Source organism: Haliaeetus albicilla, chromosome 14 (genome assembly GCF_947461875.1).
Source record: "Haliaeetus albicilla chromosome 14, bHalAlb1.1, whole genome shotgun sequence".
NCBI classification, from domain to species: domain Eukaryota; kingdom Metazoa; phylum Chordata; class Aves; order Accipitriformes; family Accipitridae; genus Haliaeetus; species Haliaeetus albicilla.
The window spans coordinates 25,765,145-25,781,129 of NC_091496.1; the positions used below are offsets into that span (position 1 = coordinate 25,765,145).

Genomic DNA, 15,985 nt, shown 5'->3' on the forward strand with positions numbered 1-15,985 from the left:
GTGAGTCCTTTCCATGGGCTGCAGTCCTTCAGGCACAGACTGCTCCACCGTGGGTCCCCCAAGGGTCCACAGGTCCTGCCAGGAGCCTGCTCCAATGCAGGCTTCCCACGGGGTCACAGCCTCCTTCAGGCACATCCACCTGCTCCAGCATGGCATCCTCCATGGGCTGCAGGTGGATATCTGCTCCACCGTTAATCTCCATGGGCCACAAGGGGACAGCCTGCCTCACCATGGTCTTCACCACGGGCTGCAGGGGAATCTCTGCTCCAGTGCCTGGAGCATCTCCTCCCCCTCCTTCTTCACTGACCTGGGGGTCTGCAGGGTTGTTGCTCTCATATTCTCACTCATCTCTCCTGGGTGCTGCTGGTGTTGCGCAGGGCTTTTTTTCCCCCCTTCTCAAATACATTATCCCAGAGGTGCTACCACTGTCACTGACTGGCTCAGCTTTGGCCAGCAGTGGGTCCGTCTTGGAGCCAGCTGGCATTGGCTCTGTCGGACATAGGGGAAGCTTCTAGGAGCTTCTCACAGAAGCCACCACTGTAGCCCCTCCACTACCAAAACCTTGCCACAGAAAACCCAATACAGCAAAAAAATAGGATGCTCCATGTGGGAAAGAGGTCACTAATATCTGGAATTGTCTAACTGTTCTTTTACAATTAAAATATCATTAACAGACAAGATTTTCTTTTTGTGAAAAGTATTTGTCTTTAGGATGACACATACCAGCATTTAAGGGATTAAATTCATTACATGAAATTAGTTCTTGGCAAGTTCATGAATTTCAACCTAGCAGTAGTTAGCAGTATATCTTTTAAAAACTATGTTACTCCATAACTTCTAATTTTAGTAAGCTTATCACCGGAGATACTAAGCGCTACACAAACAAAGCACCACCATTTTGTGCACCACACTGAAAAGAGACAGACGCTTTGAAATGAACAAATGTCATTCAAGATCTGTTCGGTTTTATAGGACCGGGACCCAGTGATAAAGTCACTCTTCTCAGTAGTCTGTTCCCCAATTACAGGATGCAGTTTTACATTATGCTTGGCTGAAATCTAAGCTTCTCTGAGGCAGTGAGGACCACGAACTATTTCTGAGCCCTGAGCGTCTAACGCCACATCTGCTTTTGCTCCAGAGCAGACTTTCCTGATGGCAAGGGTTAGCATCATCAGTGAGGGGACCCTGAAAAATATCTCGATACAACACTGCCCCTCCCTCCTCTCCTCTTATCTTCTCTCCTTCCTGCTCTCCTGCAGCGCCAGCAGCCGCTGGCAGCCCTTCCTCTCCGTTTCCCTCCCTCCCTCCCTGTCCCTAAATCCAGCCCTTGCCCTGGCCCCCCTCCTGTGCTCCCTCTCCCTCCTCCTTCTCTTCCGGGCAGCCCAGCCGGACACTTCCCACTTTCCATTTCACTTGCATTGCCGAAGAAAATCAGGACAGAGACACCTCTCGCTTTATCCTGCGAGCAAATCCAATTTTCCATCCCGCGTGTGCTGCGAGGGCCAGTGTTGCGGGGTGAACTAAGGACACGTGAGGAGCGCGGAGGGGCTGCAGCCCGGGATGCATCTTTATTGGGTTTTAGCGGGCGATTATGGCTTGTCCCGCTCCCGTCCCTCCTCTGCGGCTGAGGGTGCTCGCTGCCTGCTGCGAGGGCCCTGCCTTGGGCCTGGCGGCGCTTTGTGCGCATTCCTCCTCGCTAACGGTCATTGCGCTTTTTCACGCTAACAGAGAACACCTTCCTTCGCAAGAGCGAAGCCTCCTGCACTCCTTCAGCATGTTTCTTCAAACAAACTCTAAGAGCTTCTACCTCAAGCACCCAGCAACGCCTGTATTTTCCCCTGCGGGCAATGCTCCAGAGGCAGCTCTTGCAGGGCTCGCCCCAGCCCGGCCGCCGCCTCAGAGCCCACGCCTGGTGCGACAGGCCTCGTCGGCCTGGGGTGCCGCCTGGGCCCGGGGGCCGAGCTGAGCCCCCCACCGCACCGCTGCCTCCGCCTGGCCGGCGAGGCGCGGGGGGACGGGAACCAACGGGCCTCGAGGCGTCCTGAGGGCCACGGGGACCCCACGGTCCCTGGGGACAGAGGCCTCGGCCCGTGCCAGCCGGGCCGCAGCAGGACCTTCCAGGGGAAGGGAGCTCTCCCTCCCGCCTCCAGGCGAGCGCCGGTGCAGGCGGCCTTCTCCCCGGTTCCCTGGGGATTAGCAGAAATGTTGACAAGGCTCTAGTTCGGCGACAGCAAATATTCAAGAGAACACTGATAACGGCATAAAAAGGAGAAAGGAAGTTCAAGCGATGGCGGTAACCTCGGTCACTTCCACAACACACAAAGGCAAATGGCCCTGAGCAGCTCCGCGGGGCCCACGCAGCAGCCGGCTCCCACCAGGCGCCTTGCAGGGGCGGCCGGAGGGCTCGCGACGGCCCTCGCACGGAGCACGCCACCAGCCGCTCCAGAGGGTTTTCCTTGGGACACGCAGAGCCGAGACACCTAAAAACCCTTCAGGCTGCCGGTGTCCAAAGCCTGCTGGCGCGGGGCTGGGAGGGGCCCGGCAGGCCTGGCTGGGCCCCCAGCTGCCCCCCCCGCCACCCAGGCGCTAGACACCCGGCGCTTGTCTCCACGAGCTTCCCAAAAAGCCACGACGGCTTCTTTGGGACACCAAGACAATTCAGGGTCCTAAATTTAACGGCTTGACCTGATGTCTAATCTGGTACTATTAAATAATATGAAGCAGCTCAACACCTTTTAGGGTGCCTGCTTGAGAACCATGAGTAGTACTGCCGAATTTATTTCCTCTGCCCTTTCGGAGCTATTTGCAGTCCAGGTTACAAGATGCAACGTGTCCTCTCCGCTTTCTTGCCAAGCCAGTGCAATGTAGGGTGGGGTATTTGTTTGGTTTGAAACTACCCGTTAGCTACCCAAAATTTAAAAAAATTCTGGCCAACTGCACGCTTGTAGCAAGTGATTCCATAATTTCTTCCAAAGCTCTATATAAAATGCCTTACATCACTGGCCATGCTGATCTAGTTACTACTGGATGTTTTTCAGAATTTCCAATATTAATAGCAATAGCAGTCATGTTTGTACACTTAAAGAGTCTGCTGGTTTTTATAAAATGTTTCTCAATCATAAAAATGCAGTCTGGGCAGAGAGCTGGTATAAAAGAAGCAGAGTGCAATAGATGAAAATAAGCTGTTCGCATATTGTGACGTTTTACGGTTCTAATGTTTTTGGCATTCCTATAACTTTAATGTGTAGCAGGCTTAGGCCAAAAAAACGGATCCACAACATTTTGAATATCTCAGACTAATTGTTAAATGGTCAAACATTTTCATGTCCTAACCATTTTTTAGCTCTTCCCCAGTTTGAAGTCTCGGGCTATTTGTTAGCAGGTTAGTTTATTACAGATTCAATACAACTTACGTGAAAAGGATTGGTAAAGAACACCTGTGGCCCATGTCTTACCTAGAGAATAGTGTGGCTGTCTCCACAGAAATTAATGATGCTTTACAGCAAAGCTGAGATTTCCCATATGATTTAGGATGAGGCCTATGTGAGCTTTGACATGATATACCTGCTCTTACAGCTTGCAAACCATTGCACTTAGCTGAGTCACTGACCTCATTTTAGTGCAATAGGCTGTTACACAGATGATCCACAGCCTTAACAACTGGTCTAAACAAACCACAGTGGGCTGTAAAGTGAATAAAAATGCATAAAAATGAATTTTGTAATTTTGTTTTCAGTTTATAGAATAACATGAAAAACACAGAAGAAAACAAATTGAGCTCCATAAAATTTATTATGGATTTTTAAAAAATTATCACATCAAATGTATATTCCTCTGAGGGCTCAACGAATGAGATAAACAGCCCAGTTTATATAATATGAAAGCTCAAGTATTACGTAACCATCCTTGTCCGACTGAAAATAGACATCTATTATCTGAGTTGCGATTCCTAGTTCTGTCTGCAAGTTCCACATAGCTGTGAAATTCTCTGTTAAACAGAAAATGTTTTGACATTTTCCTTGAAACCAGTTTATCTAATTCTAGGTTATGAATGTATAAAGATGTAATTGATTGTATTAGTCTCTGAAGCTTTCCACTGTTGTACAGAATTCTGGGTTGTTCCAAAAAAACAAAATTTGGTCAGTAACAGAACCTTATAATATATAATTACTGTCATTGTTTTGGCCAAGAAGAAAATAGCAAAGATATTTCCAGTTGAGGAGAGAAAAACAGTTCCTTGGCGTTTTTTCAGATTCCAAGAAGACTGCATAATTCCATAAATATTGATGCATTGTCTCTGCCTGGCAAGGAAGCAAATACACAGTTTGAACTGTTGCCATAGAATTTCATTGACCATCACTTCAACTGCAGAAACAAAATTCTTCTTCCTAACATAATGACCCAACTCATGTCTGCCTAAGCTTCTCTCAGGAAGGAACTCAAAAACTGTGAATCATCTTTTCAGCTACCCAGTTCTGGTGGCGTTAGTCCCTGTGTTGATTACAGGCAGCCACTCTTCTACCCCAAGCCAGCCACGACTGTCAGAGTCTTGTCCAATAGCTTCAAATAACTGGACTGCAGCTTACTTTAACCCCACTGCTTTCTGAAGGTACCAGGCTGCTGCAAAAGAGATATATGAGCCACTGTGCAAACCAAAAGGCCTTTCCATGAAAGGGGAATGCAACAGAAATACCACGAAAGAGAACCAGCCTTATATGAACAACACTGGCACTACTAGCAATATTTACAGGCAGCGACCTGCCTAAATTCCCATTTAGCCAGCAAAGGAAGTGGATCTGCCTAAATACCACCTAGCACAACAACATTACAAAAAATCCATGAGTGGGACTCCTAGAAACTACCGCACTAATATTAAACAGCATTAATAAGAAGAGCGATAATAAAAACTTAGCATGTGGTTGTAATGCCCAAAGTTGTTCATTTACAGGACTGTGCAGACCTTTATTAATTCCAAATGTGACTTTTAAATTCTTTTTCATGTTTGCATAAAAGCTCATAGAAATAGTGTTTTGTTCATACTACCGTTATATTTGAAGTGCACATAGCTCCTGTATCAAGAAGTAACAGAGAAGTTAATTTCCTGTTTCACTTTCTGGAGGATATTTAAATGTGTTGGCTCTATGTTCTGTTAGATTTCCTAATCAGAAAGGACTGGGTTGTAGAATGAAATGGTTGGAATGTAATTCTGCTTCCAATTGTTTGCTGAATAAATACAGAACAAGCAACTAGATTATTGGCACTACTTTGACGGCTGGTTTCTGATGACTTCATAAATCCAAGAGCAAAACTGGAGTTATTTGCGTAGTCATCACCAGCACTCTGAGCTGGAAGTACAGAGTTATTTTATCAAAATGCCTTTGCTTTATGATTACATGTAGTTCACGGTACCAACTGCCTGGTCTCGAGAACAGACAATGAGCCAATTCTACCATCTTATCAAAACAGCTACTATTGAGGAAAGGGCTCCAATGAAGTGCATGAGTGAGATTCTGCCTCCATTTCCCATTTGCTGCTGATGCATCCTTCTCAACGTTCCCTTCCTGCAAAAAGCCTCCACCCTGCCCCTCTTTCCTGACTGCTACCACAATAGCTTTGCCCTTTATCACCAAAATATCTCTAGCTATCTGCGCTGTAAAAATAGCTGTTTCCTCAGTGCCTTTTGCATTTTACACTGAAAAGGGGGAATAAAATGGCCTTCTTTCACAGGGTGCAATCTGAATGTGGTATCATTCCAAGGAAACCAGTTGCTGATACCATACCATCTGTCAATTGCTTTCTATTAACAGAGGTGTCATACTAGCAAAGTTCTTTGTTCTTTTGTGAGGAGAAAAGAGTTCTCATCCTCCTACTGTATTCTAGAAAATAAATATCCTTTTTAAGATTAAATTTACTTTAAAAATGTATCAAACCTTATTATGCATAATGTAATCCTTTCTATCCAGAGCTCTCACCACACTCCGTTTCTGCATAATAGCAAAAATCGCCCCTTCTCATTCTATCATCCAGCTTCATTCCTCCTTGTTCACATATTTACATTTCAAAAGTTCCCACTAGCTTTGTCTTCTTTTCCTTCCATTTCCATTCCCGTCTCCCTTTCTCTTCCCCTGCAAAAATCCAGCCCCCTCTGTGCACAATCTCTTCTGTGCCTTCTGAGGATACTATTACTTTGCAACCATAGTTCCTTACTCTGCTTCCCACACCTGCCTCCTTTCCCAATGCCTTCTTCCACGACACTCCTTCCCCCTTTGTTCCTTGCTTATTCTGACCGAAGCAAGTATATTCCATCCAAAAAATCAGTAGAAAAAACCCAGACATACGCCTTTAGAGAGTGAAGTTCATCAGATTTGTTTTAAATGTCTGCATTAAGTGATGATGAATTTTGCATTAGAGGCAGTTATTTCCACTGACTATGGAGTTCAGCTTTCTGTCTCTGACAAGATGGAGTGGAGCACTCAAGTAAAGAGAGGATAATTCCACTCTGGTTGTCTAGAGTTCTAAAGTTCTAGTAACAATTTCTCACCTTTTCAGTAATTTCACTCCCAATTTTCAAATATAGGCACCTGGGCCTGTAACCTGTGCAAGATGTTCAACTGGATCTTCCTCTAGACCTTGGTTAGGACTAAAACATGATATTTCTCTTTTGTCTTTTTTTTTCTTTTTTTTCTACAGAGTATCTCTGAGACATGGCCACATCAAGCTGTTATTATCTTGCACCTTTCATACTGTCCACTCCCAGTAACTGATATCCAATCCTGTTTGTTTAGAATGAAGCCATAAAAAAACCTTTTTTCATTCTTCCTGATTGCCAAACTCATTATAGCTCCTCTCGGAGATATCTCTTTTACACCAAACATAAGTAGCAAGTTGAGGGCCTTGAAAGAGAAGACATCTTTTTTCACCATACCTGTTATATTTCATTTATTAAGATGCCAGCCTCACCTACTCATTAAATTCTCATATAACCAGCTGCATCTCTTGTTTGGTGGGTTTTTTTTTTCCTCAGCTGGCCTTAAATGGCCAGGGGATGTGAAGCAAGGCTCTTGTGAGTATCCACGAAATAATATCCTTCATGACCCATCTTAAAATTTTAAAATCTAAGTTTTTTAATCTAGGCCATGGTTAGAGAGCTACTATGCCAAAACAGCGCCTACCACATAAGCAATACTGTCTCACTGCTTCATCCCAACAGCAGAGGCATGATGTCTACCTGGGCAAAACACACTGCTCTGCAGAGACACCTAAGTTGGCTCTGGCTGAATTAATTCAGAGAGTGGAAACACAGCGTAACCACCTAATTAGCTTTTCTCAGAACTGGCTGAGAAGCAGAGCTATATTACTTAAGATGAGCGTAACGGTTTTACATCTGGCTGGTACCAAAGGTATTTCTGGCACAATACCATGCCAGACAAACCTACACATAGGGCTTGTATGGGCTTTTTTGTTGATACTTATTTCAGTTTTGATGCTACAGCACCAACTCTTCTCCTTACTATACATATTTGCAAATACTTCATCACACAGGAGATAGGAGTGCCTGGCTGAACCTGAAGATAGCTTGCTGCTGAATGTGATATGTCCCTCTATTGCCTTTAAGGTTGGAGATTCAGAAATAAGCCTTCTATTTTTCATGTTACACATATTAACATTAAATTTTATACTAGAAAATGTTGACCTCTCTTCATGTGAAAATAAGGTTACAGGGCCAGCTCTCCAGCAGCTTTTAAAACTCCTGTAATGTGTGATACCTGAGAGAGAAGTACTATAAGCTCTGTCAGGATTTCCAGGCTACGAATGAAATCTGCATTTTTGCAATTTAAAAAAAGACAGCTTGCACTATGTGCCTGACAGTAATGGCTCCATCCCAGGGCATCTTGGATGTAGTTAAAGACACATTCACAGATCAAATTGGCAATTTCCAGCCCCATGCTTTTTCTGCATTTGTCTGGAACTTTCACTTCCAAAATGAGATTAATTTTGAGATCAGAGATGCAGTGGCAAAGCTGCATGCTTCCTCAGATCTCGCCCTCTGCTTCCCCCGATGGCTCATAAAAGGTGCCAGCTTTTTTTTTTTTTTTTTTTTTTAGGCACTTAGTGCTACACATACTCTGAATGGAGAAATTATCAGACTTTGGAAGGGGATTTTGCTTGTGCAATAAAAATCATAACCAAATTCTCACAGCAGGCTCAACACAATACTGATTGTGTCTCTGAAGGAAGCAAGAATTAAACCTGCCCCTACCCAGTCAGAAGAGATTCTGCAGTGTGATAGATGCTATGGCTCAAACCCCAGCAACACTGGGTGTTATCTAAAGAATATTATCTCCAGCAGGGTCTTCTTTTCCTTAAAATTTATTCATGAACTTTGATTTCATAAGACATATTGCAGTGTTTGCTTTGAGTCACTTTTCAACTGCAGAACAGATTCTTTTTAATAAATTTGCTTGCTGGACTCTTTATAGCATAAGAATACATGACTAGTTAATTAAAAATGTGAATAATCTGGACTATATTTTAAAGTATTTTTCCAGATTCATACATGAAGATTTCAACCAGAGCTTTAATGAAAACTTGTTTCCAATCTACTGTGGGTGAGCACATAATTGTAAAATAAAACAGTGTAAAGTTTCAACCATGACATCTGTCTTAAATGTTACCGGGTACCCAATAAAATCAAGCAAGATAACAGTTCAGCTATCTGAATAAGCAGTGGGCGAAAACACACAGTTCAAGAACACACTTTCAAAGCAAAGTGGTAGAGATTTTTGGAGATGTTTGTCTTTTCTGTTCCCAGAGATTATTATTCAGCCCACACATCCAGCTGACTATTCTCTGGAAACAGAGAGCAACTCAGAGTAACATCCCAACATGTGCAAGACATTTTGTTCATCATGCTCTAGAGGAAACTCTCAAGACGAATAGCGAGCCAGCTATGGGTGGTCTTCAGAACTTGAAGAGGAATGTGTTAGAGTCGCACAGCCCTGGAAAACATACCTATAAGGGTTAACACATGCGTTTACATCTGTACTATAGGTTCAGCATGTGCGTGTGATAGTCACATCCAACCAAGTATGCTGGAGGGCCGTAAGTACAGCATGTTGAAAAAACATAAGCTTTCTTCTCATTTCAAACAACCAGCACACCAATTCAATGTCAATCTGCATTTTTCTCAGGCAAATTGGGAAAGAAGAAATTACAGATATGTTCAGCCAAAGAGCATACTAGCAAAACTTCACCATTGTTTCACCAGTTCTTACTGACTTTAGGTAGCCCAAGGTAAGATATGGAATGTTCTTTGCCATTACAATAGCGATGAGTAAAAAGAAATGGACTGTAAGTGTCAAAAGCTGTAACACAATGTGACCCGCATCTGTCAGCTGTGCTTATTTCCCTTTAAATTGTAATTCTTCATGTCACGTTATTGAACAAATCCAAATCTGGGTATCTAGTGTACTAAAAGGTCATTAAAACATAAAATTATGACAAATGCAGCATGGAGTACATTTCTGCAACTCAAGATAAATCTCTCTGACCTTCACAAGAAAAAAAAAAATCCATTTTTTAAGACTTAAGGTTAAAGAGTTCATGCCAAAGTTATTTCACATATCTGTTTTTGATTGTCGCAGAAGATGCACTTTACATCTGCTCTCCTAAGATCAATACAGCTGACCTTTCAGACTATGAATGCTGTCTAATCAAAGAAGCAGCCTTCTAATTTATTTTTTTTTAAATTTGAACTGCTTTATGTGGATGCTGTCCATAATCTGCGAGGTCACATGTTTATAGTCCTGATGCAGTTGTATGTAAAAAGCCAGCATAATGATAATTTCACAGTGCAGTGTCTGCTGCACTATTAGCAGCCTTCTATAGGATTGAAGAAAACCTGAAACATTTGTGCTAGTGCTGATCACAGATTCCAGAGTAAAAATAACTACCTCAGTCTGGACCATTTAACAAACCACATTTTCCAACTAAAATAACAGTGCCTACATTTGTAAGGTTTTAACACCCATTCTAGGAAGCCTATACAAAATAAACACGAGGTCAGGTAACCTAAGGACAAAGTAAAATTTGTGGGACAAAGATTCCAAAGTAAATAGTGTGACTTGAAAGTGTGAAAAGCGCTTTTTTTATTTCTTGAATGCAGTTAAATTCAGCTTCTCAGCAGAATCCCAGTAAAGTTCAAAACTGACCAGCAGATAACTTTAACACAGGGCAGCTGCAGTCCCGGTGCTAATTAACAGCCTCCGTCACTTTCATGAAACCCCACTGGCTCCTGATTTACGTGCCTGTACCGCAGAGCCTCTGAACCGATTCCTAAAGCCAAAATAAAATATGGTCTGTGCAGCGAACTGAAATCTCCCTGGAGTCACAGAGCAATGCCATGTTTCAGTCAAAGATTTCAGGATTCCTATGTTAATAATGCTACACTGAGGAGCCGGTAACGGAGATGTGCTCGCGCATATGCCACTGTCATTAGATCACCCGTTTGTTTGTATACAGATCTGACTTCCAAGCTTACGCTAATTTTAGCTGGACTCAGATGATCCTGCCAGACTCGCTTTGCTAATTATTGCTCAGCACTCTGCTCCAGCTGACTTACCTTTTTCACCGTCTGTGAATTGCTGCCAGGGAGGAAGCAGTGAGTGTGGCTTGGGGAGACCTCCTTGTATCGTCCTTGCTGTCTTTTAGTCAGTTTGCTGGGCGCAATCCCGTTGACGACTGCTGAAAGGATGCTGCTGCTCATGAGAGGAGTCAGGGTCTGGCAGAACAGACAGACGGCCACCACTAAGGCCAGGAGGAAGGGACGAGGGCGACAAAGCCTGCGGCACCTGGGGACTTGCCCACAAACCATGGCCTCTTTGCCGTCCTCACTTCGCCCTTTGCCACATTGCAGATGCCGTCCAAGTAGCCACGTCTTGCCAGGGTAAGAAAAGTCAAAGGCACGCTTTACCCAATACTAGCAAGAGTTTTCACCACTTCTGCTGCCGAGCGCTTTCCTGGTGCCTGGCAAGAAGTCCCGGGTTCCAGAGGAGCAGAGGCTTGGGAAGCACCCTCCCATGGGGGTACGGCAACAACCTGTGAAGAAACGAGAAGTGAGCAGTGGCAACCAGCAGCCTGCCAAGGGGCGTTCTGCAGGGAGCCGCACCGCGCTCTCGGGAGAACAGACCTGCCAGCAGACAGGTGAGGAGCAGAAGTCCTCACCCTCTTCGCAGAAGGAACTCCTCAGCCAGACAACAGTATCCAAGAAAGCGAGAGGTTAAAGCTTAACACGTCCTGTCCACAGCTGAAAAGAGTAAGAGAATGTACCAGCTTTGTGAACGATCCTTTTGCTGTTTTTTTCTCTCTTGCATTCTCAGTTCCCACTTTGTTTTTACAGTTTCCTTCATTCCAGTCCTTTTAAATTGCCTCCTTCCTGTCAGCATGCACAGCTTTCTCTCTAAAAGTGACCATCTATCTGAAAACTGACAGACTATGAAGATTTTCCTTTGCATTTGTTTTGTCCAGATTGCGAGTTCAAAGTTAGGTTTACTTACTCGGTTCTTATCCTGTTAGAAGTTTTCCGTTCTCCTCTAATGGGCTGCTGATTAAAACCACTTGGAACAACCCTGGCTCATGATCCCAGCTCGTCTCACACACTCAGAAGGCAGGCACACGCACATACACACGCCATCTGAAGCCAGTTGGACCACAGACTTCATATAAATAAAGGCTGGACTGCTCAGAGGGTGGGGCTAAACGAGCTCCGCTCCGAGCAGGCACGGGGTTTGGAGACGTAGCCTGGGATCTGGATGGGGAACAAGAGGTGTCCTTGCTCTCACTGCATGCCTCGAAGCCACCATCACTGCAATTTTTAGAAAACTGCTGTTACAGCAGTCAGCCTAACTGAAACAATATTAATATCTTGCCGGCAGTAGAAATCTGAGCAGCACCTGCAGTATTTTAATCCAGATTAACAAAAATGTTGTAAAAGGAAGCAGATTTACTTGGACGTAAGTGTCACTGGCAAAGCAGTTGTCAGTAATTTTCCATAGTAGATATAATACCTCATAGCAGTGTATAAATAAAACTTCTTACTGATGTCAAAGAGGGAAAGAAGGGAGGGTGGACAAAAATACTCCAATGAAAGCACTTACTATCTAAGCCACAGAAGGTCTTAGTTACTACTTCCCCCTGCTGACACAGGACAGGGACAAGACAGATGGGAACAGTTGAGGAACTCTGTTATCTTTATAGACCTAAACTTCTCATAGAATCAAGTTGTTTTAGCTAAAAATATCTGTATACAAGTCATCTATTTTATCCCCCATCCTTAGCTATTTTTTAAAAGAAAGAGTTCTTCCTACACTGACTCACATATAAGAAACGAGCATTATTATGATAACTTTGAGCCAGTCTACACAATTCAACAGCAGCATTAGCAAGTTAAGGCCTATATACAGCAATGAAGAGTAGAGCATATATTTGTTTGAAGCATTGGTGTTTATTCAGCTTTCAAATCCTTTTTTTTCCCATACTAAACCCATCAATTTGTACCTATAGAAAAATGCCATAGAAGTGATTCAACACCTCATGCAGAACCTCAGCTGTCACATGCACTGCATTTTAGTTTTCTGGCTAGGGCTGTAGTTGTCTAAATTAGACTCCTGGGTTATCCTGAGCAGGAAAGGAGTACAAAACTTGCCCATACCCTCCCGTGATAGGTGCTGGCCATCCACACAGAAACTCCCATCTCTGCTCTCTGGAGACATGTTGCTCGTGCTCCCTCCTTCCCAGCACACCGGCTCCCACCCTTGGGCCCTGGTCCAGCCAGTCTGTGCTGCAAACCCTCTGGCAAGCCAACAAATCTGGCTAGCGGACGCTGGAAAACCACGGGTTCCCTGCGGCCGCCCTTGGGGTAGGTCTCTGCCATACAATGGAGAAGGGTACCCAGGGAGCTGGTACATTCAGAGGAGGATTGCAGAGACACTCTAGCCAGCCTGGGAGCCACAGTAACCCCAGCAGCCGAGGAGAGCATAGCAGAGTTGCTTTATTGTTTTAAGGGATTGTCCTGTGGTTTTTGGCATGCCCTGATTTCTGGGCCCACAACCACCAGCTGTGTGGGTGGTATTTGCATGGTTGCCAACTTCTCCCAAATTCTTAGTGAGGGGATTTTAGTCAGAGCTTTACGTGCTATTGCTAGAAGACTTGATTAAAACCAGTTTATAAAGATTTGTATTAATGGTTGCTTCACAATGTGGAGATCATATCCCCTTGCTAGAGTCTGACACTAGAACAAAGTAATCATTTCTGTCCTCACCCACTGCTCCCTCAGTTACCTCCAGCACAGCAAGGAACCGTGCTCTCCCTCCAGCCCGACATCATTTTCCAGCTCAGAAGTGGGGTCTTTGTCCTTACATTTTCCCCAATGTCTCAGAGCCAATTCCTCCTTCCCGCAGCCCCAAGGTCACTCATAGGCCTCAAGTCTTCAGGACAAGCTGACAACATTTACTCATTTACTGTACCAAGGCTGATAACGGCAAAACCAGAGATGAAGAGTATCAACAGAGGGCAGGCAAATCACTGCCTCCTGTACGCTCCTTGGGATCAGCCTGCTGTTCATCTGCTTTTCCCAGATGTTCCAAGGAGTGAGCTGGCTTTTTCCTTATGTTTTGTGGTTTCTTTTCATGACAATAGCATGTAATGCACATTTCTTAAGCTGTAAATACTTTTCTCAGTCACAGTTAGAGTGCAATGAACATGATTCCTGTCATCTTATGAATCAGGATTCCACCACATCTCTGGGCTCACATGCCTACTGACTTATCTGGTCACATTCTGACACTTCAGAAAATAAGCCAGGACTATTCCAAATTGGGACTAATTCCCCTTGCGTTAACTAGTCATTTAGGAAAAGGATATAAGCGGATAAAGAGTCAGGCCTCCTGGGTTCTGAACTCACAAGAAAGATTCTTCAGTGCATAATATTCAAATAACTGCAGAACACAATTATCTGTAAGATTAGAAATATCCAGCTAAGTATTTATTCTCACAGGTATATGTACATATTTCAGAATTCTTAGCAGAAATCTGCAAATCTCCTCTTTCTGCCATACAAAACAATTTTAGTATTCATTTCCTATTCGGGATTCCCAGACCTGTTCCTTCCAGTGGCTGCTCCCACTGCATGGATTAAGGGCTCTCTAGCCTGTTTACCTCTCCCTACTCCTCCCACTCACTCAGGACTGCTTGCTTGGATGCTCCCTACAGCAGCCAGCTGCTGCCCTGGTCTGCGAGAGGCAAGGTCCTGCAGGGACCGCTTCTGCCAAAACCAACCAGCCATGTGCGTCAAGCGTGATCTCCAGTGCTTGCAGCCAGAATCCCAGTTCCATCTGCATCATCTGGAATAGACTGTAAGTGTTTAAAGATACCCTGACACAGAAAAGGTGAGAGGAAAGTCAGAGGACTTGCTAATAATTGCCAGGGACTAGGATTTGAAAGGATTTAGCCAATATGCCATGCAGGCATGTAACGTGCACCATTAATCATCTCACTGGAGTATTAAGCAATCCAGCTCATATTCACACAGCTTCCATTTTGCACAAGTCTCTGTGTTTGTTCAGTGGTGAAAGCTAGTGACCACTGAAGAATGATTTCCATGGTCTAAGTAGTAACCTGGACAGATATTTGCAAGGAGCCAACCAAGAAGAAAATATCAGACATGGAAAGCTAGCAGGAATTTAAGGCTAGCTGAATAGATCCATTTTATGCATGCTTAACTTCACTCAGAGATCTAACATGAATCATTCTGCAACTCTGAATAAAGTTAAGTCCAGATACAAGTGCTTGTAAGATCAGGACTTGATATAATAAAAACCATTTTGCATCAATAATTTCACTATATCGAGGCTGCCAAGAAGAAAATATGTTTAAAAAACTATTCACAATTGCTCTTTTCTACAGCAAGTTTCAAATTACAAAGTATAGCGTCCTAGCAACCATTTGAGTGATAAATGAGCTTACATGAAAAATAAGCCCAAACAGATCATTTCTAAATGAACTGATAGTCAAGTCCTTGTAATCATGTCTGTTATCTTCACAGTACAAACCTATATGCAATTTTCATTGTTTATAGCCAACGCCTTAATTTCTTTTTTATTTTGTAGCACACTAAAAACTATGCCAAGGGCCATAAATTCTCACTAACTTCAATACTGGATAAAAGCTTTATGAACAATAGGCATTAATAGCACTGTAAATATTCAAGCAAAACATCTAGCTAAACTGTGCTGGAGAAAGCCTGCTCAGCCGCACCCTCCACGATTTTTTACTTCACCCTGAATTCAATCCAGATTGCAGTTAGATTTGCAGTGTCTTCAGTCCCGTGTGTGGTCCCATTATAAGTAGTGAATGGTGAAGACTGGCACACAGTGAAGAAAATAGGAGAAATACATTTCATTACTGCTCTGCACATTGGAAGATTTGGTACTACTGAAGTTTAAATTAATCCCAGCATAGTAAAAACCCAGACTCTCTCCCCTTTTCCCATTCATAGAACACTGTAAGCCTTAATGATATTGTGATTTTATTCCACAGAGCACTCCAGAGAACAAAGATTCACGTCTTAATCCCACTTTGGCTCAGCTCTCTGATCTTGGCTCACAGTGAAGGCAGGCTAGCAGAAAAGATTCTGCAAATCCTTGGAAAGCAAAACAGTTGATGTTAAGAGGAGAAGAGTTTTAGGGGAGACTCCCCTTTTAGTTTTGCTTCTCATTATTGTTTGATTTATTTAATATTTTGTCTTTATGTAAGAGGCAATAAATGATCTGGACTATACAAGCAGTGTGTTTACTTCTCTTAGCATAGGATTTACAGTCCATATATATGTATAGTCGATATATAGTCCATTTTAGATCCTTAATCTGTAAATTCTACCCATGTGTTAAGAGCTGTGATTGCTGGATGTTTTGCCTGAAGAAAGATGCTG

General features: G+C 43.6%; 1 protein-coding gene across 6 annotated transcripts in view; it reads right to left on the minus strand.

Moving 5' to 3' along the window:
• CPED1 (cadherin like and PC-esterase domain containing 1) overlaps positions 1–11,727 on the minus strand; it is a 163,352-nt gene extending 151,625 nt beyond the window's left edge. For 2 of the 6 annotated variants that reach the window (XM_069802042.1, XM_069802043.1), the window contains exons 1-3: positions 11,556–11,727; positions 11,189–11,305; positions 10,622–11,097 (exon numbers count right to left, since the gene is read on the minus strand). In XM_069802042.1, coding sequence (XP_069658143.1) covers positions 10,622–10,873 — 252 coding nt within the window. In that variant the 5' untranslated portion in view covers positions 10,874–11,097; positions 11,189–11,305; positions 11,556–11,727. The remainder of the gene's footprint in view (positions 1–10,621; positions 11,098–11,188; positions 11,306–11,555) is intronic. The other 4 variants (XM_069802039.1, XM_069802038.1, XM_069802041.1 and 1 more) reach the window with 4 other exon arrangements.
• Between the last annotated feature and the right edge of the window lie 4,258 nt (positions 11,728–15,985).